A 27,049-nucleotide genomic window follows, 5' to 3' on the forward strand; every position below is an offset into this window, starting at 1 on the left:
AACATAATTGAGTGATTTGCTTGGAAAGGAAGTCTGCACTGATGACGCACTATGCAGACTGCACACTACAACGCTATGGGAGTCTACAGAGACTAGCATTGAGTGAGATGAGGGGGTTAGAACTTTTTGAATAAAAGGGGAAAGAAGAGTAAGGGGTTGCTTCAACAAAATGACTTTTTGTTGGATATTCTCAGAGAAAACTGATCGTGCCTTGCAGTATCATTTCATCTGTTGGGCTGATGACGTGTATTCCTTTGTCGAACATTGGCGTTATGACGTTACACTCTTTTCAGAAGCTTACAGACAGAAAGATAAGGGGATGGATGCAGTGATGGAGTATTTATTCTGGTTTTCTGCTCATTTTAGGTCCCTTATCTCCACCTGAGTGATCAATTCTATGTATCCCCCATCTTCCCTCTCTCTCTCTCTCTCTCTCTCTCTCTCTCTCTCTCTCTCTCTCTCTCTCTCTTCCCTCTCTCTCTCTCTCTCTCTCTCTCTCTCTCTCTCTCCCTCCTCCCTCTCTCTCTCTCTCTTCTCTGCTCTCTCGTCTCTCTCTCTCTCTCTCTCTCTCTCTCTGTCTCATCTCTCTCTCTCTGTCTCTCTCTCTCTCTCTTTCCTCTCTCTCTCTCTGTCTCTCTCTCTCTGTCTCTCTCTCTCGCTCGCTCTCTCTCTCTCTCTCTCTCTCTCTCTCTCTTTCTCTCTCTCTCTCTCTCTCTCTCTCTCTCTCTCTCTCTCTCTCTCTCTCTCTCTCTCTCTCTCCTCTCTCTCTCTCTCTCTCTCTCTCTCTCTCTCTCTCTTCTCTCTCTCTCTCTCTCTCTCTCTCTCTCTCTCCTCTCTCTCTCTCTCTCTCTCTCTCTGTCATATACAGTTTTCTGAATTGCTAAAACACTAAACCCCATTCTCTGAACCAAATGCTCAGGTGGCCTAAACCCATTTCTCTAATCAATCACTCTTTTTGCAAAACTAAACACATTCTCACTGACTAAAACACATTTCGCACTGTGATGCACTTGTGTTACAAAATGGTAAACACAGGTGGCAAAAGTTAAACACAACTACAACACAGTTGTCATCGTTTACACACAACGACTCCAATTGTTCACACTTGTTTCTAATGATGTGATCAAACCAATTGTACAGAATATAAGCCAGTTCAGAGTGCACAGGTGCGTTGAATGTTGATACCAACAATGGATGGAAACAATCTGAGAGGCAGAGGAGGAAGAGTACGTGTAAGAGGTGGTGAACGAGGAGGAAGAGTACGAGGACGAGGAAGAGCAAGACCAAGAACAGTAATTTCAGAAGAAATTCGAGCAACTGTGATAGACCATGTTGTTGTTCATGGAATGACAATGAGGGAAGCAGGACAAAGAGTACAACCCAATTTGAGCAGATTCTCTGTGGCCACCATAATCAGGACATTCAGAGAAGAGAACAGGTCATTGTTTCTTTTTATTTTGGTCATTGAAAGTTTACTGTATACATTTGATTCAGTACATCACTTTGTCAATAGAAAGGGGACTGGGGTAAAATAATCTTACCATACAATATTTTACGTATAGAAGTAATGTCCATTACTATTTTTACTGTATGTATACGTTTGTAAGTGCATTTTCCCTTTTTGTAGAATTGCAAGACTACCACATGAGGGTGGAAGGCCTGCTATGTTCTCCCAACAGCAAGAGGCTCTCATTGTTGATATGGTCCTTCAAAACAATGCCATCCGACTGCGTGAAATACAGCAAAGAGTTGTTGAACACAATGTGAACTTTGAAGGAATCAACAGTGTCAGCCTTTCTACCATTGACCGTGTCCTCCAGCGCAACAGGGTACGCATGAAGCAAGTGTACAGAGTACCCTTTGAGCGCACTCAGAAAGGGTCAAAGATCTACGATTTCAGTATGTGCAAGTAAGTGTACACTTAGACACTTTCAGCGCTGATGCTTACAGTACAATGCTATGCTACTAGCCTACTGTTACTGTAAACTACACTATATTGTAGTGTATGTAAATCAGGAGTGCATACAAATGCACTATTGCAGAAGTCTGTCTTTCTGTATCACTTACTAAACTACTTATTTATCTATTTTTATATATAGAGAGTGTTTGAATTGGATTCCATGGAAAGGCCCCATGAATAAATTTTTGTAGATGAAGCAGGGTTCAATCTGGCAAAGAGGAGAAGGAGAGGCAGGAACATAATTGGCCAACGTGCCATTGTGGAAGTCCCTGGCCAGCGTGGTGGCAATGTCACCCTTTGTGCAGCCATAAGTAATCATGGGGTTCTCCACCGTCATGCAACCCTGGGGCCATATAACACTCAACATCTTCTTACATTTCTGGGTGGTCTTCGGGATGTTTTGTTTGAGCGTGAGCAGCAGGATCATCAGCAGGCAGTGCATCCTGTCTATGTCGTGGTTTGGGACAATGTCAGCTTTCACCGTGGTGTCCGGATACGCGAGTGGTTCAACATCAACCAGCGATTCATAAATGTTTGCCTTCCACCATACAGCCCTTTCCTCAACCCAATAGAATAGTTTTTCTCTGCGTGGCGGTGGAAGGTCTATGACCGAAACCCATATACCAGGGAAAATCTCTTACAGGCAATGGTGACATAGGTGTGGAGTGTTGTCAAGGCTGGATCCGGCACACCAGAGGGTTTTTCCCCCGTTGCCTGGCAAGGGACAACGTTGCCTGCGATGTGGACGAAGTCCTCTGGCCGGAACCAGCACAAAGACGTGATGCTGAGGCAGAATGAATCTCTCATTGACTTTGATTTCGCAGTTGCACAAAAATTTTCAGTGTACTGTAATGTGCTTTTCATTTAGAGTTTTCTTTGTTCTGTGGGCTTTTGCAGTTGGACTACTGTATTTTTATGCAAGTGCTGAATATACAGACATTCAGTACTGTATTACTTGCAGTACTTACAGTATACAATATATTCACTGTACTAAGTTGTGATTACTATACTTTTTGTTTTAATTGCAAAATGTGTTTACTATAAATAAAAAATTCTGTAACTACATGCCCTGGACGCTGTGTTCTCCATTTCTTGATGTAATGTCTAATGAACGCTCTGTAGTGTTTATATATTGACTGGCTGTGTATATGATCTGAAAGCATTGTTTGATTTTGAGCACAGATTCAATGGTTTTGAGGCGATTGTTTGCTTTTGCCAGAAGAGTCAGGGGTTTTGTGAATGTAGTTTGAAGATTTGGTTTTGTGTTTAAAGTTTTGAGAAAATGGGTGAAGGTTTCAAGAAATGTGTCTTAGCAATCGAGAAACTGTAATCATATCCCAAGGATTCATGTCTGTTGCAGTGTCATGATGTTTTGCTAAAAAGTTGTCTGCAGGGAAGGATGCTGTCTCAGCTGTTATCTGATCCTCCATCTACAGTCTCAAAATTTGACTGAATCCTTACCCCATCTGGGGTAAGGGTACTCTCGGAAACACAGAACAAAAATATTGCGTAATTGCATCAGGTGCTCGATTAAGGGATGTATTCCAATCATATTGCGGAAGATCCTTGTTAAATGGTATAGTTAATTTCCGATTGAGCCAACATATGCAGCGTTTACCGTGAATGAAGTCTCAGTGAACGCGGGAACATTGCCTTTAAATTTCAATTAAACTGTAACGAGGATCTTCCGCGATACTTCTGCAGATGTGTAAGAAACAATATTAGAATGAGTAGCGGAAGCAGGGCGGTAGCTCCTCCACCCCCACCCCCTCCCCCCCACCCACCTTCTTTGCAGTTTATGGGCAAATCTATGAAATTCGAAAGATGCGAACACCTGCGAAATCGTGATTTCTCCAAATGATCAGTGACGAAAAATCTGTGCACAGGAACAAAGTTCCTCGTTAGTCGTCTCATCCCACAGTCTGTTGACAGTCGCTACGATTCCCACATCCTGGTTCAACCCAAACCCTAGCCTTAACCACAACTACAACCCTAACCCTAGCTTCATGTCCACATCCCAGTTCAACCCTAACCCCTCAACCACAACCCTAACCCTAACCCTAGCTTCATGTCCACATCCCAGTTCAACCCTAGCCCCTCAACCACAACCCTAACCCTAACCCTAGCTTCATGTCCACATCCCAGTTCAACCCTAACCCTAGCCTCAACCACAACCCTAACCTTAGCTTCATGTCCACATCCCAGTTCAACCCTAACCCTAGCCTCAACCACAACCCTAACCATAACCCTAACCCAAACTATAGCGCCAACCCTAATCCTAATCCCATTACCACCACCAAATAGGGCTCACCCACCTCTGAAATCCCAATTTAATTCCATGTCACAACACAATAATAATCACTGGAGAATGTTCCTTTAAACAGAAGTGAATCTTAGACCATCTCTCAAAAGTTAAAAGGACTGAAAAGGAGACAGGAGGCGCGAGGAAAAAAGTTGAGCTTGAGTCCTGTCCCGTCAGAAACTCTCCCGTCCACCATGTAGGTGGTGGGGGATCTGAGGCAGCAGCTGGTGAAAGTGAACAGCGTGGCGAGGCGATACATCTCTCTGCGGATTGCTGGCCCAGCACGGGCATGGCATTTTGGGAAAAAAATACTAACCTTTTTCTAGATTCGTTTTTTATTTAAATGTATTTAGGTACATCTTCCCATTCTAAATCAACTACTATGGTAGCTTAATGACTTTAAATTATTTTGACCATTATGATAACATTGTGCTTCCAGTAGGAGTAGTAACACCAATGATGGTAACACCAATGAGTAATTTTAGGCACATTTGGATTTTCTGAAATGGAGGCCACAAATGCTAAAATCTAAGGTCATCAAACCTTTAAAAATAATTTACATTTTACATTTACATTTTAGTCATTTAGCAGACGCTCTTATCCAGAGCGACTTACAGTTAGTGAGTGCATAATTTTTTTTCTCCATTTACTAAAGTGATATGATTAATCATTTTGCCCACAATGTTATTTCCCTTAATTTAAATTGACGAACATTAAGTGACACTTTGGTTTTAGACACACCAAATGATCTATGGAATCCTTAAATGTATGACATAGCCTACTAAGAGTGTGTAGCTTAGTTAAGGCCCCGTGTAGCTCAGTTGGTAGAGCATGGCGCTTGCAACACCAGGGTTGTGTGTTCGTTTCCCACGGGGGGCCAGTATGAAAATGTATGCACTCACTAACTGTAAGTCGCTCTGGACAAGAGGGTCTGCTAAATGACAAAAAAATAAAAAAAGATGAGCTAATAATTTCCTTTAATATAGACCCTTCCCCCTATAACAGTTTGCCACTGGAGAGAATGCTCAAGATCTTTGTAATCAGTAATTTTCAAGGCGGTAACACCAATGACATAAAACTGAGGGACACACATTATATTAATAACAAAAATGTTTTTTAATAGCCTTCTTTGTTTTTATTGAACGTTATCAATAAAATGTCACAATAAGGTTCAGAGTGTTCGATTAGCCTGCTGGGGGGCAAGGAGACTCCCTGCTCTGCTAAAACCATTGACAACTGCGTGCCGTTTTCAAGGGATTGTTAAATAAATGTTAACTATTTGGTTGTAATATCATCACCTCTTGAAAAGCATAGTCGGAACTACAAATTCCAATTAATCCATGCAAAACAATTGTGCATATTTAGCTCTATCATCAGAGTTATACAGCAAGTAACTAAATGCTTTTCATGATCAGTAATTTCAGATACATGAGGGTTGACTCACAATATCTCTCAATATTGGCCACCATTAATTGGATATTTAAGTGATATAAGATAAAAGTGAACTATACCTGACAAGTATGAGTGGTTTGGGTTAATTTCCCATCCTTCGTGGGCTCTGCCAGTGCCTGTCAAGCAGCAGAAGGGCACATTTGTCGATGTACTTTTAGCTGATAATGTTTACTTTGCAAGCTATCGGTACTGTTTGTTCAGTTGGCTAAACATAGTGTTAAGTAGACCTAATGTACAGCACTTTTCTCTACAACCAACGGAGGCCCACCTAGCAAAGTTAGCTAACATTATCCCCTTGTCAACATTGTTTTTAAGAGTGTTTAATCACGATTTCTGCTGACAGACATGATAGGCTACATTGATTGATGGACCACGTCAAATTGGCTAGCTAGCTAATAACAGGTCATGTTAATATGGCTAGTTAACAAGCTAACTTTCAGGGGATAAACTAGCTAGATGGCTAGCTATATCCAAATATTGTTTGATCTGCTTGCCATCTATAGTGGTGATGACAGAATTCCAACTGACAACTTTACCAGGATGAGGACTTGTCGATGTCAATCCCTTTCCAAAAGGCTTATCTCTGATGAAGCAAGCTGAATGCTAGCTAACTATATGCCAAATGGATAGACTACCCTCACTTATCTGAGATTACATAATCAATTGATGTTTATGGATGATGAAAATCATGCAGTTACTTTCTATATAACTTTGATGATAGAGCTAAATGTGGAATAATCAGAAATGTGTAGTTCTGACTATGCTCTTCAAGAGGTGATGATATTAAAACATAATAGTTATAACATTTATTTAACAATCCCTTGAAAATGGCAAGTAGTTGTCAATGGTTTTAGGGGAGCTGGGGATCTCCCTGCCCCCCAGCAGGCAAATCGAACACTCTGCATTGTATTGTGACGCATAAATACCTTTGTTCACTGTCTAGCATTCAAAATAATAGATAAATATCTCTTAATCACAAAAACGTCACTACACAACACCAATGGGACAAGCCAATTTGCTAACCCGCAGTAGTTTCTACAAAGTATACAAATAGATGTATTGCCATATAAAAGCCTTACATATGTTTTGTTATTAAATATACAGTTCAATAAAACTGTTTTTGTTATTTTAAACTGTATTAACATGGTGCCAAATGGACAGCATTTACCACCGCAATTCAAGAATGACCAGCCTACACAGTCTAGTTGATTCTTAAATGTCCAGGTTGATGCCAGATAGGTACATGTACCAACTACCATGTAAGTATCTCACAGGTTAAAGGAAGACTAACCTAAATCAGACAATAATGGAAATAATCAGGGGGGGATTTCTCTGGCAATAGGTTGTTATCAATAAAACATCACAATACGGTGCAGAGCATTCGATTTGACTGCTGGGGGGCATATTGATGTGATTTGTTATTAGCTAGCTAGCCAATTTGACGTGGTCCATCAATCAATGTAGCCTGTCTGTCTGTCAGCAGCAATTGTTATTAAACACTTAAAAACAATGTTGAAAAGGGGATTTAGCTATCTTCGCTAGGTACCGGACACCCATCTAGTACTGGGTCAGACCCCCCTTTTCCTCCAGAACAGCCTGAATTCTTTGGGGCATTCTGCACTGTGTCGGAAACGTTCCACAGGGATGTTGGTCCATGCTGACGTGATGGTATCAAGCAGTTGCTGCAGATTGGACGGCGGTACATTCATGCTGCGAACAGCCCGTTCCATCTCATCCTAAAGATACTCTATTGGGTTGAAGTCTGGGGACTGCGCAGGCTACTCAAGTAAACTTAACTCGCTGTCATGTTCCAGGTGATGTTTTTCCAATGTTGGTCATCACATGCCCACTGGAGCCACTTCTTCTTGTTTTTAGCTGATAGGAGTGGAACCCGGTGTGGTCGTTTGCTGCAATAGCCCATCCGTGACAAGGATCAAAGAGTTGTGCATTCCGAGATGCCGTTCTGCACACCACTGTTGTACTGCACTGTTATTTGTTTGTTTTGGCCCGCCTGTTAGCTTGCACAATTCTTGCCATTCTCCTTCGACCTCTCATCAACGAGCTGTTTTTGCCCACAGGACTGCCGCTGACTGGATGTTTTTTGTTTGTCGCACCATTCTCGGTAAACCCTAATGCGTGAAAAGCCCAGGAGGCCGGCTGTTTCTGAGATACTGGATCCGGCACACCTAGCACCGACGATCATACCACGCTCAAAGCCGCTTAGGTCCATTCTAATGTTCAATCGAACAGTAACTGAATGCCTCGATGCCTGTCTGCCTGCTTTATATAACAAGCCATGGCCATGTGACTCACTGTCTGTAGGAGCGATCCATGTTTGTGAACGGGGTGCTGTCCCTAATAAACTGGCCGCTGAGTGTATGTTTAGCCAACTATACAACGTTTCTACCGGTAGCTTGCAATGTAAACATTACCAGCTAACAGTACATCGGCAAACGCACCCTTCTGCTGCTTGACAGGCAGAGCCCACAAAGGATGGGAAATTAACTTAAACCACTCATAGTTGTCAGGTGTAGTTCACTTTTATTTTTATATCACTTAAATATCCAATTAATGGTGGCCAATATTGAGAGATATTGTGAGGTTACCCTCACATATCTGAAATTACATGATAATTTGATGTTTACTGATCATGAAAAGCATGCAGTTACTTGCTGTATAACTCTGATGATAGAGCTACTGTAAATGTGCGCAATTGTTTTGCATGGAATAGGACATTTGTAGTTCTGACTATGCTTTTCAAGAGGTGATGATATAACAACCAAATAGTTAACATTTATTTAACAATACCTTGAAAACGGCACGCAGTTGTCAATGGTTTTAGCCCCCCAGCAGGCAAATCGAACGCTCTGAACCTTATTGTGACGTTTTATTGATAACGACCTATTGTTGGCAACTTGTGATTCTCATCAGTAGGCCTACTGATTATGTCACATTAGGCCATTATTGACAGGGTGTCTGGGTGAAGATAAGGGGGAATTGAGCTTTCATTTTTCCATCTCCTCTCTCCTTCTCTTACTAACTCTGTTTCCCTCCCTCTCTCTCTCTCGCTCTCCCCCTGACGTTTCACTGGGTTGAACTCAGAGATAGAGTATCGCCTAGAACATAGCCTAATGCTCTAAACATGTCATCCATCACCATTTTGGAGCATTTGGAAACAGAGGAGTGTGTTCAGGTGTGTGTGTGCGTCTGCGTGTGTGTCTGCCAGTGTATGTAACACCTACTGTTCACAGGTGTTATTGAGATGACTGAGCATAATGATAATGCAGGGCAATGAACCAATCAGAACACATAGAAAGAGTCATTATGAATGAGCCATCTGCAGTGGCAAGCTGCCTGTCTCTTTTAGGTAAGTTTCAATGCCAAATGCTAGCTATAACATATTAATCAGCTCAAAATAATGTACCAAATGCTTCAGTCTCAGTCACTGTGGATGGAGGAGCTATAGCTCCCTGCTGTTGGTGTACTATTGAGTAAACACTGAAGATGGAAGGTTAGGCCTTTACAGCAGCGTCTAGTTCGAGCCTACTCAATTTAATGAGAATATTCTTGTTTCAGTAGAAAATACTACATTTTCGTATGTTGTAAAACAAAAACTTTTGTTCAAAACATTAGGAACACCTGCTCTTTCCATGACATGTTAAATCCACTTCAATCAGTGTAAATGAAGGGGAGGAGGCAGGTTAAATAAGGATTTTTAAGCCTTGAGACATGGATTGTGTATGTGTGCCATTCGAATGGGCAAGACAAAAGATTTAAGTGCCTTTGAACGGGGTATGGTAGTAGGTACCAGGCGCACCGGTTTGAGTGTGTCAAGAACTGCAACGCTGTTGGGTTTTTCACGCTCAACAGTTTACCGTGTGTATCAAGAATGGTCCACCACCCAAATGATATCCAGCCAACTTGACACAACTGTGGGAAGCATTGGAGTCAACATGGGCCAGCATCCCTGTGGAACACTTTCAACACCTTGTAGAGTCCATGCCCTGATGAATTGAAGCTGTTCTGAGGACAAAAGGGTGTGCAACTCAATATTAGGAAGTTCCTAATGATTTGTACACTCAGTGTTTACCCAGAGCAGTGATGTGCAGTAGGGAGGGGAGGGCTAGGTAGTGGGATATCAGGTAGTTAGTGAGAGAAGCAGTGAGCTTGAAGCGTGAGCTTGTTGGGCTCATGGGCCAACACGTGAGACATCTGTCTAAGGAGAGCTGACTACAGTTCAGTCTGTCTCTGCTAGAATCCCTCACTGCTCATCTCTCTCTCTTTCCTCTCTCCCCTTTGCTCAGCTGATGAAAGTGCTGAAAAGTGGTTGTCATGTTTATATTAGCATCTCAACATCAGAGCAGTCTGGAAGGAAACGTAATAAATTCGTTCTGTAAATTCACTGTCAGAGCATACGTTTTGAACATTTGTCTGATACTGCGAGGTGTGACGCCTTGTGATTTGAAGATTCTGCATAGAGATGAAAAGGTGTGTGTGTGTGTGAATTTCATAGAACCACACTATTCGTTCTTCAAACAAGGTCTAACTGAGGGTTCTCTTCATTGTGAAGTACTTTGGGGGATTGGAATCAATAATGTATGTCATTGGAAATTTTACATTGCCTAAATTCACTGTAGCATCTCCGATGTCCCTAGACTCCCTACAAAAAACATATTCAGGAAATGGATGTCTCTTCATCCGACAGTAATGCTAAAGTACCACTAGAGTTTCTCTTACATTTTAGACCCAATCATTTATTTACTTTATCTTAATATTTTATACAGACTGCGGTTACCCAGCTTCCGGCACTAAAACAGATCCCTCCTCTAATTAAAAAAAACCTCTTCTCTCTTTCCCTCCCTCCCACACCTGCTTTGTCAGCTCCCTTCTCTTTAGAGCCCAAACCTGCCATTTCTCTAAATGAGGAGACCAGGGAAGGGCAGGGAGAAACAAGAGAAGGGGAGGAACCAGACAGGAACCAGAGGATCAGAAAAACTGCACACCTGCAGAAGTGTGCAATTCTAAAACTGCTGACCTTTTTCGTTTGCTTGTTTGTTTGCGTTTTTCCCTCACTCTCTTTATTCTCTCTGCCCTCCGGTAAACAATTAAATGTGGATCAGGAGCGAAGGCTCACGTTCCCCTCTCAATCAGCCCTTCCCGTCTGCTGACGTGGGGGTTTGGGCCCCCCTGTTCCCCCAGGTGCCCCCCGTTGGGTTAGCTATACCACAACTCCTAAAATAGCCTTTGATCTGAACTGACTGTGTGCAGTGCTGCCTGGTAAACAAAGCTTTGTGATGAAGTGAGTGCTGTAGTGTTAATCTGGTCCAAGTTGATCAAAGCATTTTTATGCTTTGATATGTTGAGCATAATGATAATGCAGGGCAATGAACCAATCAGAACACATAGAAATAGTCATTTTGAATGAGCCATCTGCAGTGGCAAGCTGTCTGTCTCTTTTAGGTAAGTTTCAATGCCAAATTCTAGCTATGACATATGAATCAGCTCAAAATAATTTACCAAATGCTTCAGTTATTCCCACGGGGGGCCAGTATAAAAAAAATATATAATTAAAAAAGAAAAGAAAATGTTTGCACTCACTAACTGTAAGTCGCTCTGGATAAGAGCGTCTGCTAAATGACTAAAAATGTAAACAAAATGTAAATATGTTGGCCCCTTGGGATTTGATCAGTCATCTTGGTCATTGTTTATAACTGGAACTGGAATGGTTCATTTTAATATGCCTTGGTTTAGGTAAAGATCTGTCGTTCTGCCATGAGCAAGGCAGTTAACCCACTGTTCCCCGGGCTCCAAAGATGTGGAAGTCAATTAAGGCAGCCCTCCACACCTCTCTGATTCAGAGGTTGGGTTAAATGCAGAAGACACATTTCAGTTGAATGCATTCAGTTGTACAACTGACTAGGTATCACCCTTTCCTTTTTCATCAGTTCCTACTAATGTTTGGTGGGTTATGGTTATAGATATTAATTCCACCTGTGTTTCTGCTGGAAACGGACTGGTCAAAGGGCAGTTCAGGCAAATGCCAGATGGGCAGATCCATCTTCAGCCCAGTGGGTCTGTCTGCATTGGGGTTGTTACACCAAATTATAATGATTTGGCTAATAATGTGGGCCTCAAGGAAGAAAATGGGCTGGTTTGGGGGCCATGAGGAAAAGAATGGTCCAGGGCTGATTTCTGGTCCCAGTCTGTCCCTGGTTCCAGCTCTTTGTTTTGTTTTGCTGCTCTGCTTACCATTCAAAATGAGAAATATCTGAAGAGTGGATTTGTACATCATAGAGCTGTTTTGCTTCCCTGGCCTTTTCTCATTTGCATTTCACACATTTCTCCTCTTTCACACAGAGGGAGTGTTTTCTTGCCTGGAATGCTAAGTAATGCTGCGTTCCACAGTTTGAGTTTCACCCAACTTCCTCTTCCTTCATCATCCTAACCTCCTGTTTCACCCCTGCTCTCTAACACCCCAGTGCAGCGAGGCTGGGCCTTGTTCCAATCACTCCACGTCCTTTTCTCACTATTACACACACAGCAAATGATTAGCCTACCTCTAGTGGTTTATTACCCTCCTCCCGTTGTGCTCCCTGGCTCCAAATAGATTTTTGATCTGTGTTCATCAATTATCGGATGAGCGGCTTGTCCCCCCAACTGTACACAGCCCGTCCATGGCGTCCACCCGCGTTTTTCAAGCACTAGATCAGTAGACCAGAATTGCAGTGGATTAGCTGTCTCTCTCAGAGCATGAGAGTTGAGTGCTGTCAAGTTCATTTAGAGGTGGGGAAAATTGGTCTTTCAAATGCAAGTGATTTTCATGACGTTTTTCTTGCCTTTGACAATGTCCTATTGATTGGCACAAATGACAGTCAAAAAGCAAACCCTTATGTTGGTCAAAAAGCAAACATTTTAAAACTAATTATGCTGTTCACCATCAGGAAATTACAGAAGTCCAGAGAGGACAAATGAATAAATAAATAATTACCTCGTTATCTCGAGATCACGACTTATCTCATGATCACGACATAACAAAAGTTGTTTTGTCGAGATCACGAGATTAACTCTATAGATAGGAGTAGACATATTGATGATAAATTGACAGCAGTGTCATAGTTGACCAGTTGCAGCAAGACTCTACAAAGATCTATTAGAGCATATGTGTTGTAAGTAGTGATGTGCTACTGTATAGGGCCTTCTTATCAAAGCTCCAGCAATAAAAGGCAAACAATGGCAAACTGAGGAATTACAAATCCAAACAAATTGCATGTGTTACATTATGTGTCTAGTCAATGAGATGATTTTTATAACTGGATGAATTGCGGAGCTGTCCTTCAGCACCACACCATTTTGCCCACCATTTTGGTCTGAAATGACAAATAGACTGTAGCCTACATGATGTGTTGGAGTATTTAGAAACCACAACAAGGGATTCACATCACCTGTTCCACTATTTTTATGTACTAGTTGTTAATTGTTGAATGTGACTGTGTTTTTGCTGCTATTGACAGGACAACCTCCCTGTTAAAACTATTAAAGAGATTAAAATAAACTTTTATTGGTAGTCTGGTGAACTTTGGTAAACTTTCATTGGTAGTCTGCAACCACAGACCTCAATGTGAACTTTTCTTGCACTGAACGTTCCACATTCAATCCATGTAGAAATAGAAGTGCAACCACACTTTTATGTCTTTAAAATTGGATTTGAGGCAAAACTGGAAGCCATCTATAGCTGAGAGACATAATGCAATTTTTGCCTGGGTTAATCCCTGATCAAAATGAAAACGGATGCACTGATGGCTGTTGGCTCTGCCACCTCAGCCATACCGTCACTCTAACATCAATATGTCCACTCCTATTTATAGAGTTTCTCGTGATCACAACAAAACAACTTTTGTTATGTCGTGAACACGAGAAAATTATCTTGTGACCTCGACAAAATGAGGGAATAATTGTTTTAATTTATTTGCCCTTTCTGGACCGTAGGAAATAGCCTTAAAGAGCTTTTCCATTGTTATTGCTTCCACAGCAACAAGGGAATCATGCAGCCATGGCATGACATATCAATAGGCTGGAGTAAGCAACAGGGGAATCACCTTTAGACTCCCCTGTTATCACCTTTAGACTCCCCTGTTATCACCTTTAGACTCCCCTGTTATCACCTTTAGACTCCCCTGTTATCACCTTTAGACTCCCCTGTTATCACCTTTAGACTCCCCTGTTATCACCTTTAGACTCCCCTGTTGCAGTAAAAAGGAAATATGATAATTGCAGTAAGACCTCCAAGCCCATTTTCTGAGTGAATCACCACATATTGTTTTGAATTCTTCAACAGATTGGTTTTAACCAGACACCAATTAAATACCTTGAGCTAATGAGGCTAACGAGCAAAATTGTGTCAATCTTTTTTAAGTAAATACACACAAGTCAATTCATACACTATGCATTTTATTACATCTTTAAATCTTCTATACAAATCTAAAGATTTGTAAAGTAAGCAAGAACATAGTTTCCCATAGCACAAGACCTAAACAGATTCACAAAATATAAACAGAGTACTGTATGGATTTGATATGGTAAACAAAATGTATCCCCACAAAAAGGGTGAGGCAAAATTGTTATTGTACAAGCATGACAAGACACAAAGGCATTGAATATAAACTGATACACAACTGCAGTTAAAGTCTTGCTGACGTTGGTGTTTCATTAAGTTTAGTATTATTTCATTCACATCCTGAGAGGGAGGGATAGCCCTCCTTCCGCCGCCTACTTAGCCCTAGTACTGAACACCACTAAACACCAACCCTTACCTAACACCTGCCAACTCTGTTAATCAACAACAGAAAAGATGTGACATTACAAACCAGAAAGGATGAGAGAGGAAATTAGAGAAAGAAAGAGTGTAGTTTGGTCCTCGCCCACACAATGGCACAATTCCTCCATCCTATTGATTTCAGCCACGTACTGTAACAGTCAGTTCTAGTGCAAAGTCATCCGGACTCCTGTAATCCTGAATCTTGACTCAATGTAATTGTGACTCCTCTCCTGTCCCTTCAGCTCTACTGCTGCAGTCTACAAGCGGCCATTACCTCACTGCTGACATAATAATAATCATAATAATATGCCATTTAGCAGACGCTTTTATCCAAAGCGACTTACAGTCATGTGCGCATACATTTTTACGTATGGGTGGTCCCGGGGATCGAACCCACTACCCTGGCGTTACAAGCGCCATGCTCTACCAATTGAGCTACAGAGGACATAATTCAGATGACTAGTTAGACAGAGGGAGGAATTTAGTTTTGCTTGCGTCGCGACGTGGACTGGCTGATGAAAGAGAGGAGCAGTCCCACATAAAGATTCTGTTCAATGATGATAGGAGGCAGCATTGAAATAGAAGAGAGAATGGACAGATCCTTGTGCACTATTTACAATCAGGCTTCTACCTGATTGGTCCTCTGTAGCTCAACTGGTAGAGCACGGCGCTTGTAACGCCAAGGTAGTGGGTTCGATCCCCGGGACCACCCATACACAAAAATGTATGCACGCATGACTGTAAGTCGCTTTGGATAAAAGCGTCTGCTAAATGGCATATTATTTATTATTATTACATCCTTAACTTCAAGTGGAATAACACAATCATATCATACAATTTAAGAGCTAGGACAAAATGCTCCTGATGGAATTTGGTCACACGGTTGTTGAATCTGTTTTGCCCCCACCCCTTTCAAATGGACCCACACTAGCTGAGTTTGTACTGTAGAAAGAGAGCTCTGTTTCAGCGAATCACAGAGTCACATAGAGTCAGCAGGAAGAGCTGCAATATGAGCCCGGCATGTGGTTACTGTTCCAGAGGTGGAGGGGTTTGGGGGTACACGGTGACCCCAGACCCTCACCCCGTGGTCAGGTCTGAGTCGGGGGGTTCCAGGCTCTCAGCGATGTCCTCTAACTCGTCCAGCAGCTCTGGGAAGGAGGGTCTCCGAAACGCATCCATCTGAACGACAGGACAAGAGGACAACAAGTGTGAGCTTCTACAGTAGATCGCACATGCAAGTCTTTCTCACAATCAGATTACTGAGGCAAATTCTATTACCTGGATTCTATTACCATGTTCAAATGCTGTCAAAGTGCATTCCAGCGCTACGCACTGAAATACAGACAATGCATCTTTTAAATGGAATTATCCCGACGTTCACGGAGATCGCATTCATGATAAACACTGCGGATGTTGGCTCAAACTTAAATGACCTTTAAAAGGCACACCTAAATAAAAGCAATATGTTGGTCGGTCATACAACACGTTTGAAATGAATCCTAAGTCTCTCAATTTCGAACACGTGCTGTCACATTCACTCTCTAATATTGTCTGACACTCTCTCTCTCTCTCTCACTCCCTGTTTCTCCCCCACACTCCATCCCTCCAGTCCACACTGACCAGACAGCAGTTGGCTGACAGCTCCAGGATGCGTCGTGGACAACCCTGCACCATCTCACTGAAAGCCTCCACGTCTAGACCATAGTCCTGTAGAGAGAACAAACATTATGTCAAATGCATTGTACACTAGTTGTACAACCTGAGTGTGTATGGGGCCATAGATTATCACTAAGTAGTTACAGGTTAGAGAGCTAGATCAGAAAACCAATGTAAGTCATGGCAAACAAGGAACGTTATGAGACCACAACTATCGCTGTAGGCTACTGTTCACTCCACTTTTGATAACCGGCGACTACTGACGAATTTGCAGAACAAGTACTGTATGGATAGGATAGTGTGACTAACTGACCCTGCGGTCCTCCCACCTCCCAATGACAAAATGAATTTAAGCACATTAAAGTCTCTCTCTGCTCCCGGTGTCTCTGACCTTGCCTTGATCCCCCCAGGGACGACAGACAGGGACAACAAATGACTCATTTCACCATAATCTACATACAAATGTCACTGTCACTAATGGCCTAGCAAAAGTGCTATCAAGTCACTAGACTGATAATTGGATAATCGTCAAATTCCGCAGCAGGATCATGTTCAATATAATGTCTGAACTGTGGGGAATTACATCTTATTAACTCATAGCTCAGAGTTGTGGTATAATTTCCCCATGTATAGTGACAGTCTAAATCTAGTAGTCTGGTTCTTTGGTTTTGATAAGTGTGTGTGTGTGTGTGTGTGTGTGTGTGTGTGTGTGTGTGTGTATGCGCCTGCGTACGTGTGCCAGTGTATGCGTGTGTTTTGTGTTCACCCGTGTTCTGGGAAGGATCTCGGGATCTGCTGGGATCCGACCCAGAATCTCACACAGCATGATCCCAAAGGAGAAGACGTCCACCTGGAGAAAATCCATTATCTTGTTTACTCAAGTCTTAGTTCCATTATTACATTGTTATGAATTATTTTCATTAAATTAATATTAAATAGATTCAAATGGGCCCTGGTAAAAAGTACTGCACTAAACTGGGATGCAGAGAGTGTGTAGGCTACCAACCTTGCGGTCGTAAGGTTCCCCTCTGAGCATCTCAGGGGCCATCCAGAAGGCAGATCCCACCAAAGACATCTTCCTCTCGGGGTCGTTGACCGGCAGCTCCACCATCACCTCTCTGGCCAGACCAAAGTCTGTCACCACCGCCTCCCTGCCCCGAGACGTCTCCCGGATCAGACAGTTCTGAACACACAACGTTCAGACAACGTTAGACAACAGTTTTGCACACGCACAACGTTCAGACAATGTTAGACAACAGTTCTGGACACACACACAACGTTCAGAATATTACTCCCAGGACTGGTCACTGCTACCAAATGTATTAAATATATTTAAATTGACTATAAAGTGGACATAAAAATGTATATTTAAAGATGTACTATGCAGACATTGCTCCGCCATTTCCTGGTTGCTAAAATTCGAGTCGTTTTCCTAATTTCAGTTTATGTGACAAAACAAGCAAATAGTGTAAATAATCATTCTAGCATCTAAACCGCTGTGAAATATATTTTCCATAAGCAAAAATATTGTATTTTCAGCTGTTTGAAGCTGGTGTACAAAACCGAAAGTAAAAAAGACACAAAAACAGGAAGTATAGAAATCGCGCACAATGAACAGATCTACCGCTTCTTAGACTTGCTTTCAATGAGAATGACAGATCTATAACTGACATTTCTATGTGAATTTTGTCGGGTCAACCAAAAAGTTACATATTGCATCTTAAAATGTACAGTATATTCATAGAGCTGGTGTTCACTAGAAGCACAATCATTGAAGTCATACAGTCGTCACACTGCAGTGTAGCATGTTGACCATAAGAGGTCAGTGTGACACTTCTACAGCCACACGACACTGCAAAGGAAACCTCCTCCATTCTATCTGTCTCTTTGCATTTGAGCCTGGAGGTAGCAACATAATTCCATAGACAGTACATGCGTGTGTTTCTACATGATAAGAAACAACGTTTTATTCACTGTTGGAGCGCTGACAGGTATGACTTATCACTGTACTGGAGGTCAAACAACAACATTCTCAAATGGACAAAGACGCACAGGGACGGAGAATAATAGAATAACATTGGCTACAACTGTGAAAACACACTTCAGATTACTGAGCTGCCTATGGCTCCTGCATTAGGAAAAACAGTACCCATCTGAAACCAGCTGGTTTAGCAGGCTGCCTCATAATCCGGTCTGAAACGTCCCTTCACCAGCCATCTTCTCTGAAAAGTGAATTATTGAGATGTGACCTGTGGGCCGAGGTAGCCATTTTGTTGGCCCAATACTATTGATGACAAAGTGGAACAGTACATTTTGACCAATAGGTCCATGACAGTGATTTAGACAGTATCCGTATCTAGATCTATGGGTCAGTGGCTAGACAGAGATTATATGTATCTGTGTTATATAAAACAGAGTATATAGGGCGTTTCCTGACACACAATGGGCCACTAATGACAGAGCAATGGGGCAATGGGAGGATCACAACCAAACAGCCCATAATAATAATAATAATAATAATATGCCATTTAGCAGACGCTTTTATCCAAAGCGACTTACAGTCATGCGTGCATACATTTTTGTGTATGGGTGGTCCATCATTATCTCATCACTGATGTGGTTTACCACCAAAGAGAGGAGTTTGAACTGTGATGGACAGATAATGAGAAAGGGAGACGTGAGTGTGTGCATGCTTGTATATAAACAACCCCCTTGCATAACATTCACATAAAGGATCATCTAGGAGGTGAAATACCCCCAACCTCAGCACCTTCTTACTAGTACTATAGACTAGCGTCCTGTCCAGGGGGTATACTTGTACATCATGCTGCCTCACGCTACAGAAACAGGAGGCAGGCTCCTGCCCTTTGGGCTGTTTTGGCTCGGACAAGGCTTATTTACTTACTGTCTGGCTGCATCCCAAATGGTACTCTAGTCCCTACCTAACGCACTACTTGTGCACTACTTTATAGAGGGAATACTTGCCATTTGCGATGCAGCCTTTGAGAAAGGCTTATTCTTATTCTTTCACAAAGTTGTCCAGTGGAACTAAAACAGGTGATGTAGAACGCAAACCCTGCAGCTTAGCATTTGCGTTGTAGACAGTGAAACAATGAAAGGTTCAGTTCTGAGAAAGCTGGTAGGCATTAGGTTAGGTCCCTATTATGAGTGTTTGTGTATAGGGCAGATAGATTGGATATCTTAGGCGGCTTTACGGCTATGTGCTTGAGAAAATAGTCGGTTGACCCTAGTTGTCAGATTTATAGATCAAGAAATAATCAGAAACATATACTTTACTTGTCCTTGATCCCTTCAATCAACTTCCAACTCACATCTGATACACGGGAAAAAACTATGTCAAATGAGCGTCATGTGCTTTTTTTAATTAAGAGCCAAGATTGCATTAGTAAGGTACTTTGCTCTGGCACCACTGGAGTTATCTGTCCAGACGTGATCCTAGCCCGACCGTGGTGTGTTTGTGTTTATGTATGTGTGTGTGTGTGTGTGTGTGTATGTGTGTGTGTGTGTGTGTATACCTTGGAGTTGAGGTCTCTGTGGTAGATGTTCTTGTAGTGCAGGTAGGTCATGCCTCTGCTGATGTCACAGGCCAGGTCCACCTTCTCTCTCCAACACAGAGACACATCCTCCTGGGCCAAGAGGTCCTCCAGACAGCCCCCACTCACATACTGACAGCACAGAGAGAGAGTTTATCAGTATATAGAGATCCTATATCAACACTCACATACTGACAGCACAGAGAGAGAGTTTATCCGTATATAGAGATCCTATATCAACACTCATACTGACAGCACAGAAAGAGGGATTATCAGTATATATAGATCCTATATCAACACTCACATACTGACAGCACAGAGAGAGAGTTTATCCGTATATAGAGATCCTATATCAACACTCATACTGACAGCACAGAAAGAGGGATTATCAGTATATAGAGATCCTATATCAACACTCACATACTGACAGCACAGAGAGAGAGTTTATCCGTATATAGAGATCCTATATCAACACTCACATACTGACAGCACAGAGAGAGGCTGCATAAGTACCATAGATATCCCATATCCATGGGTTATACATATGCATGGCAATCTATTCCCTCCAACAACTGTGACTACTGCCAGGTGCACAAATACAGAAGAGGGAATGTCCCATAGAGATCCCTTATGTGTTTCTATGGGTTATGCCATATAGATCGGGTTTCTATGGGTTTTACACAAGCATACCAGTCTCTTCCCTTCCAACACTGCTACTATGGTGAGATGCATACATATACTGAGAGGAAAACATATCTGCTATCTGTGATTATCAACATGATCACAAATAAACTGACAATCTTACCTCCAGTATCGGATACAGCTTATCTTCCCGCACACAGATTCCAAGATACCTAGGAAGAATAAGCAATAGATAATAATAATAGTTAGCATTACTATCACGATGTTAAGCTTTTTTTTTGCAACAACTACACATCTTCCTCTAAAAACAAGCATTTGTCATATATGTTGGACATGGGACTGACCTGACAATGTTAGGGTGTGAGAGCTTCCGCAGTAGACTGATCTCGCGTACGATGCTGTCCTGGTCCACGTCGTTCTTATAGATCTTGACCACCATCACTTTTCTTGTGGTACAGTGTGACACCTAGACAACAGAGGGCGATATACTGTATTTACAGAGCTGTCCTTGCTCAGCTTTGATTGACAACAGTTGGACAATCTCACTATTCTGCATTTGTACAAGTTGTAAACGAGGCTGGATCTCTATGAACTAGAGCGAACGAACAAAACAAACAATTCATTGTTTCTTGTATACCAACACAACAACGTGCTAAAACTAGAACGACTAAAGCAACGGCCTTAACTTCCTGAGGTGATTAAAGTTTACTGCATCCTATTGTCTCTCTGTGAGGCAAGACTGGTTCAGTGGTACACCATGTTCCCTCCACAGTAGCATTCTCTGTGTGCATCCAAAAAGGCACCCTATTCCCTATGTAGGGTACTACGTTTGACCAGAGCCTGGTCAAAAGTAGTGCACTACATAGGGAATAGGGTGTCATTTAAGTAGTGCACTACATAGGGAATAGGGTGTCATTTAGGATTCATCCTTTGACTGTTTGGCACAGGTTCTGGGAACCGTCACACTGGCTGACTGACTGCACACCTCTAATTACGCTCCTATCATGACCGGGCTTTATAACGCCATCTCTGATCTGTATCTGAGCATCTGGGAGTTCCAGCTCAACACAAACACGCTAACAATAGCAGGAAAGGCACGGTGGCCCTGCATGATGACCCTGCTACAATTGTGACCTGACATGGCCTCCAAGGAAAACGACTAGGACTGTTGAAGACGATGCCAGTGTTCAGTCATGATCATTTAAATGTTGTTCATTTGACTCTACAGACAGTCCCTCACACCTAGACAATATTAAGGTAACTTCAGCTGTGTTCCTTTGTCTCGTGGGCATATGAATGCAGAGAAGAACAGGTTTGCAGTGTAATTACTTGGGCATGTTGTGTCTGATGCTCTGAGGGGTGTTTAAGGGATCATCCAAGGCATCATGTTGTCAGTTTTGACACCGGAGTTGGTAGTACACAAAATGTAGGTTGCTCTTTGTATGGGACTGTATTGTATGTATGTATTCTGTCAAGTATGTTTTAATACACTTATCTGGATGCGTGCCATATAACGCATGATGCCACTTTTGAAATATGCTGATTTAATGAGGTAATTGTAACTGAAACAAACATGGAAATTAATGGGAAGTAAATCATAGACTTTAATTAGAGGGTGTGTAGAACGTCAGTTATTTTTTGCTCTCTCTTTCACGCACACATTGAAGTATCCACAAGCATACACATGTTTTTTCAGCCATTTCCAAATTGAACAGTTCGTACCTTGTACACCTTGGAGAAGAAGCCACTCCCAATCAGCTCGGCACTGAAGTCTTCCCAGAATTCCAGCTTGCGGACGGCGGTGCGTAGCTTCTGCCATCGGTCCACCTGGCAGTAGGTGTCTGCTGCCTCTCCGAGCAGTGTGGGGCTGCTGGGTTCAGGGGTCACCTCCACCTCACACCTCATCCTAGACAGCTCGTCTGGTGAGGCACAGGGTCACAGGGTCAGACACTCAGTCTCCCTCACTATCCATATCCCAGTGTTAAAGCCATCAGAGGAACTAGAAGTATCACAATGCTCTCCTTCAACCCAATTTAGAAATCTTGGAGGCAAACACTCAAAACTAGTAAACATGAGAGAAAAAAGTTTCTGAAAAAGAAAATAGTTTTAATCTTTAAGTAAAATGGGGGCGATTTGAAAGATAAATATACTAATTTAAAATGCAAATGAAACAGATTCAGAGGAAAAGGAGAAATGTTTGGTGAGATGAAAGACATTCTGAGACTAAAACATAATTTGCACAGAAAATATACACTGCTCAAAAAAATAAAGGAAACACTTAAACAACACATCCTAGATCTGAATGAATGAAATAATCGTATTAAATACTTTTTTCTTTCCATAGTTGAATGTGCTGACAACAAAATCACACAAAAATAATCAATGGAAATCAAATTTATCAACCCATGGAGGTCTGGATTTGGAGTCACCCTCAAAATTAAAGTGGAAAACCACACTACAGGCTGATCCAACTTTGATGTAATGTCCTTAAAACAAGTCAAAATGAGGCTCAGTAGTGTGTGTGGCCTCCACGTGCCTGTATAACCTCCCTACAACGCCTGGGCATGCTCCTGATGAGGTGGCGGATGGTCTCCTGAGGGATCTCCTCCCAGACCTGGACTAAAGCATCCGCCAACTCCTGGACAGTCTGTGATGCAACGTGGCGTTGGTGGATGGAGCGAGACATGATGTCCCAGATGTGCTCAATTGGATTCAGGTCTGGGGAACGGGCGGGCCAGTCCATTGCATCAATGCCTTCCTCTTGCAGGAACTGCTGACACACTCCAGCCTCATGTGGTCTAGCATTGTCTTGCATTAGGAGGAACCCAGGGCCAACCGCACCAGCATATGGTCTCACAAGGGGTCTGAGGATCTCATCTCGGTACCTAATGGCAGTCAGGCTACCTCTGGCGAGCACATGGAGGGCTGTGCGGCCCCCCAAAGAAATGCCACCCCACACCATGACTGACCCACCGCCAAACCGGTCATGCTGGAGGATGATGCAGGCAGCAGAACGTTCTCCACGGCGTCTCCAGACTCTGTCACGTCTGTCACATGTGCTCAGTGTGAACCTGCTTTCATCTGTGAAGAGCACAGGGCGCCAGTGGCGAATTTGCCAATCTTGGTGTTCTCTGGCAAATGCCAAACGTCCTGCACGGTGTTGGGCTGTAAGCACAACCCCCACCTGTGGACGTCGGGCCCTCATACCACCCTCATGGAGTCTGTTTCTGACCGTTTGAGCAGACACATGCACATTTGTGGCCTGCTGGAGGTCATTTTGCAGGGCTCTGGCAGTGCTCCTCCTGCTCCTCCTTGCACAAAGGCGGAGGTAGCGGTCCTGCTGCTGGGTTGTTGCCCTCCTACGGCCTCCTCCACGTCTCCTGATGTACTGGCCTGTCTCCTGGTAGCACCTCCATGCTCTGGACACTACGCTGACAGACACAGCAAACCTTCTTGCCACAGCTCGCATTGATGTGCCATCCTGGATGAGCTGCACTACCTGAGCCACTTGTGTGGGTTGTAGACTCCGTCTCATGCTACCACTAGAGAGAAAGCACCGCCAGCATTCAAAAGTGACCAAAACGTCAGCCAGGAAGCATAGGAACTGAGAAGTGGTCTGTGGTCACCACCTGCAGAACCATTCCTTTATTGGGGTGTCTTGCTAATTGCCTATAATTTCCACCTGTTGTCTATTCCATCTGCACAACAGCATGTGACATTTATTGTCAATCAGTGTTGCTTCCTAAGTGGACAGTTTGATTTCACAGAAGTGTGATTGACTTGGAGTTACATTGTGTTGTTTAAGTGTTCCCTTTATTTTTGTTTGAGCAGTGTATTTTGAATGCATTACAATTCATTCCAAATAACTTTGCAATTTCCATCAAAGTATATCAGTGATTTTTGACTTGTATCTTCAAGACTGATATACTTGGCAGTTAGATAACAAGACAACAAGGTGTGAATCAATATGGTACTTCTGTGAGAAATCACATTTCAAGGGTCATTTGTCAAAGATGGAGCCCCTACTATTGGCTGGCCTAACTGTCAGGTTTAACACCCAGTTGGAGACGCACAATCACAGTTTAGACTGATTATTCTTTGCTTTTGCGGTGTGTAACCTAAAACTACAAACACATACGTAAGTAGAGGTCTATGACACCATCACAACAGCATATGTCATTGGTGCTTTCAGCTTCAAGACAGAAAAACATGAGATTAGCCTAAGGCCTTGGCTACTGTGTCTAACACCTGCTCAAGGCCAAACAACCGCCTGTTTGTTGTCTCCTCACAGGGAGAGGTTTGTTCACACAGATTCAATCAGACAAGCAACTCATAGCTTCTGCAATGCTGCAGAGTTGAAAACAGTTGCGCTAAATATTTTCATCATGATGATCAGATATGATCAGGTATGAGTGACAATATTGTAGTAGGAAAGCATACATGGTGACATAGATATAATCAAATCAGTTTCATGTGTAGAACATTGTTTGTTATGGCAATGTCACTATCTAGGCCAGGGCAACCATCAACCAGGAAGAGGCCATGAGAAACTAGATTCTTAAGTGTTTACAAATCCCCTAGGGTCAGCGCACATGTAAACAAAAGTATTACTGGAATTTCTGTAATAAAAGCTTTCCATTCGCAAGATCAGGAACGTCTTTAATGAAAAGTCTTAAATCACAAGTGACAAGTGGCCATTTTTCTGAAAAATATGGCTGCAGTTATCTCTATTCAGTTTCCTGTGCAGTCTGGCAACATCTAATGATGTCACTTTGACATTGAGTGGATTGGGTGGGTAGTTCACCCCTGAAGCAGACATTTCAACCTTGATGTGACAGACTGACATCTAAGTTAAACATGACTTCCCAGAAGGACAGACCCCCTATGATGCAAAAGTCCCAACTGCCAAGTTTCCTAAAGTGAAGTGACAGATTTCTCCCTTCATCCCAAGGTCCCTTTTTATCCACAGCAAAAACAGAACACACTTTCTATTTTCTTCCGAGGGCTTTGAGAGGGACTTTTTTTGTTGTTGTTTTTTTCCTCACTACTTTCCAACATATCTGACGTCAAAAAGGAGCCAGATATTGGTCGAGCCCCAGTTGGAATGTCACAGCTGGGTAAGAAAGTGGAATGACGATGGTATCTTTGCGGAAAGACGTTACGGAACATTTCCAGTTCGGGCAGCCGTGGCCGTGTGCCCTGAGTGGAGATGAGAAAGCCAGTGAACCCAGGGAACTCTGACCAGTGGCTAGGCTACACACAGGTCACCACTGGACGCTGCTGAGGGGAGGACGGCTCATAATAATGGCTGGAACGGAGCGAATGGAATGGCATCAAACACATAGAAACCATGTGTTTGATGTATTTGATACCATTCCACTAATTCCGCTCCAGCCATTATTAGGAGCCCGTCCTCCCCAATTAAGGTGCCACCAACCCGTGCAGGTCACATACAGGCCCCTGTATCACACCTCCCTGCCATGTCTAAACACAGGCCACTGACCCCAATACAAGGCCTCTGAGACAGAGGCTTCACCTGAATGGTCAGAGAGTCTTACAAACAAAGTAAGGCCATAAAGAGTTCAGTACTCCAAGGAATGTCATAATCCACAATAATAGAGTCATGGCCCACTGGGCCCACACTGGTTGTATCAATGTTGTTTCAATGTAATATGTCAGTGTATTGTGACGTGGAATCAACGTGGACAATACATTGGATTTGTCTAATCAAATATAACATTCAACATCATTTCAGCCATCCAATATACTGAATATAGGATGAAAAAGACTTGTAAAATTTCCAAATGGAATTTTCTACACAATTTCAATGTATACATACTTCTGATGATTATGATGAAATTAGATTGATGTAACAACCTGTTTGTCAGGTTCAGTCAATGTACACTGAACACAAATATAAAGTAAAGTAAATGTAAAGTGCTGGTCCCATGTTTCATGAGTCGAAATTAAAGATCCCAGAAATGTTCCATACGCACAGAAATATTATTTATCTCATCAAATTGTTTGCAGAAATGTGTTTAGATCTCTGTTGGTGAGCATTTCATCCTTTGTCAAGATAATTCATCCGCCTGACAGGTGTGGCATGTCAAGAAGCTGATTAAACAGCATGATCATTACACAGGTGCACCTTGTGCTGGGGACAATAAAAGGCCACTCTAAAATCGGCAGTTTTGTCACACAATACAATGCCACAGATGTCTCAAGTTTTGAGGGAGCGTGCAATTGGCATGCTGACTGCAGGAATGTCCACTAGAGGTGTTGCCAAATAATTGAATGTTCATTTCATTCCATAAGCCGCCTCCAACATTGTTTTAGAGAATTTGGCAGTACGTGCAACCTGCCTCACAACCGCAGACCACGTGTAACCATGCCAGCCCAGGCCCTCCACATCCGGCTTCTTCACCTGCGGGATCATCAGAGGGGGGTGGGGGGGTGCTGAAGAGTATTTCTGTCTGATATAAAGCCCTTTTGTAGGGAATACTTTCTGAAGGCACTATATGTGTTGGGATGGATAGGGGTTTATGGATGTCATTTCCATTGAATTTGACAGTGTCTTTCCCCGACTGGGTCAAAACACCTCACTTAACCTGCATCATATTTGTGGCTCCTAGTAAACCATAATCACCTGTTGACTGTCCTTTGTTGAC

General features: G+C 42.6%; 1 protein-coding gene across 4 annotated transcripts in view; it reads right to left on the reverse strand.

Annotated features, from left to right (window-relative positions):
- Positions 1 to 14,145: 14,145 nt before the first annotated feature.
- LOC311099516 (dual specificity testis-specific protein kinase 2-like) overlaps positions 14,146 to 27,049 on the reverse strand; it is a 31,227-nt gene continuing 18,323 nt past the window's right edge. For 2 of the 4 annotated variants that reach the window (XM_084140215.1, XM_084140216.1), the window contains 10 exons: positions 22,104 to 22,300; positions 20,726 to 20,847; positions 20,545 to 20,593; positions 19,722 to 19,871; positions 17,192 to 17,368; positions 16,952 to 17,035; positions 16,150 to 16,236; positions 15,808 to 15,861; positions 15,326 to 15,708; positions 14,146 to 15,160 (listed from right to left, as the gene is read on the reverse strand). In XM_084140215.1, the coding sequence (XP_083996341.1) occupies positions 15,607 to 15,708; positions 15,808 to 15,861; positions 16,150 to 16,236; positions 16,952 to 17,035; positions 17,192 to 17,368; positions 19,722 to 19,871; positions 20,545 to 20,593; positions 20,726 to 20,847; positions 22,104 to 22,300 (1,022 nt within the window). In that variant the 3' untranslated portion in view covers positions 14,146 to 15,160; positions 15,326 to 15,606. The remainder of the gene's footprint in view (positions 15,161 to 15,325; positions 15,709 to 15,807; positions 15,862 to 16,149; positions 16,237 to 16,951; positions 17,036 to 17,191; positions 17,369 to 19,721; positions 19,872 to 20,544; positions 20,594 to 20,725; positions 20,848 to 22,103; positions 22,301 to 27,049) is intronic. The other 2 variants (XM_084140218.1, XM_084140217.1) reach the window with 1 other exon arrangement.

Source organism: Coregonus lavaretus (genome assembly GCF_964263955.1).
Source record: "Coregonus lavaretus genome assembly, chromosome: 24".
Lineage (NCBI taxonomy): Eukaryota > Metazoa > Chordata > Actinopteri > Salmoniformes > Salmonidae > Coregonus > Coregonus lavaretus.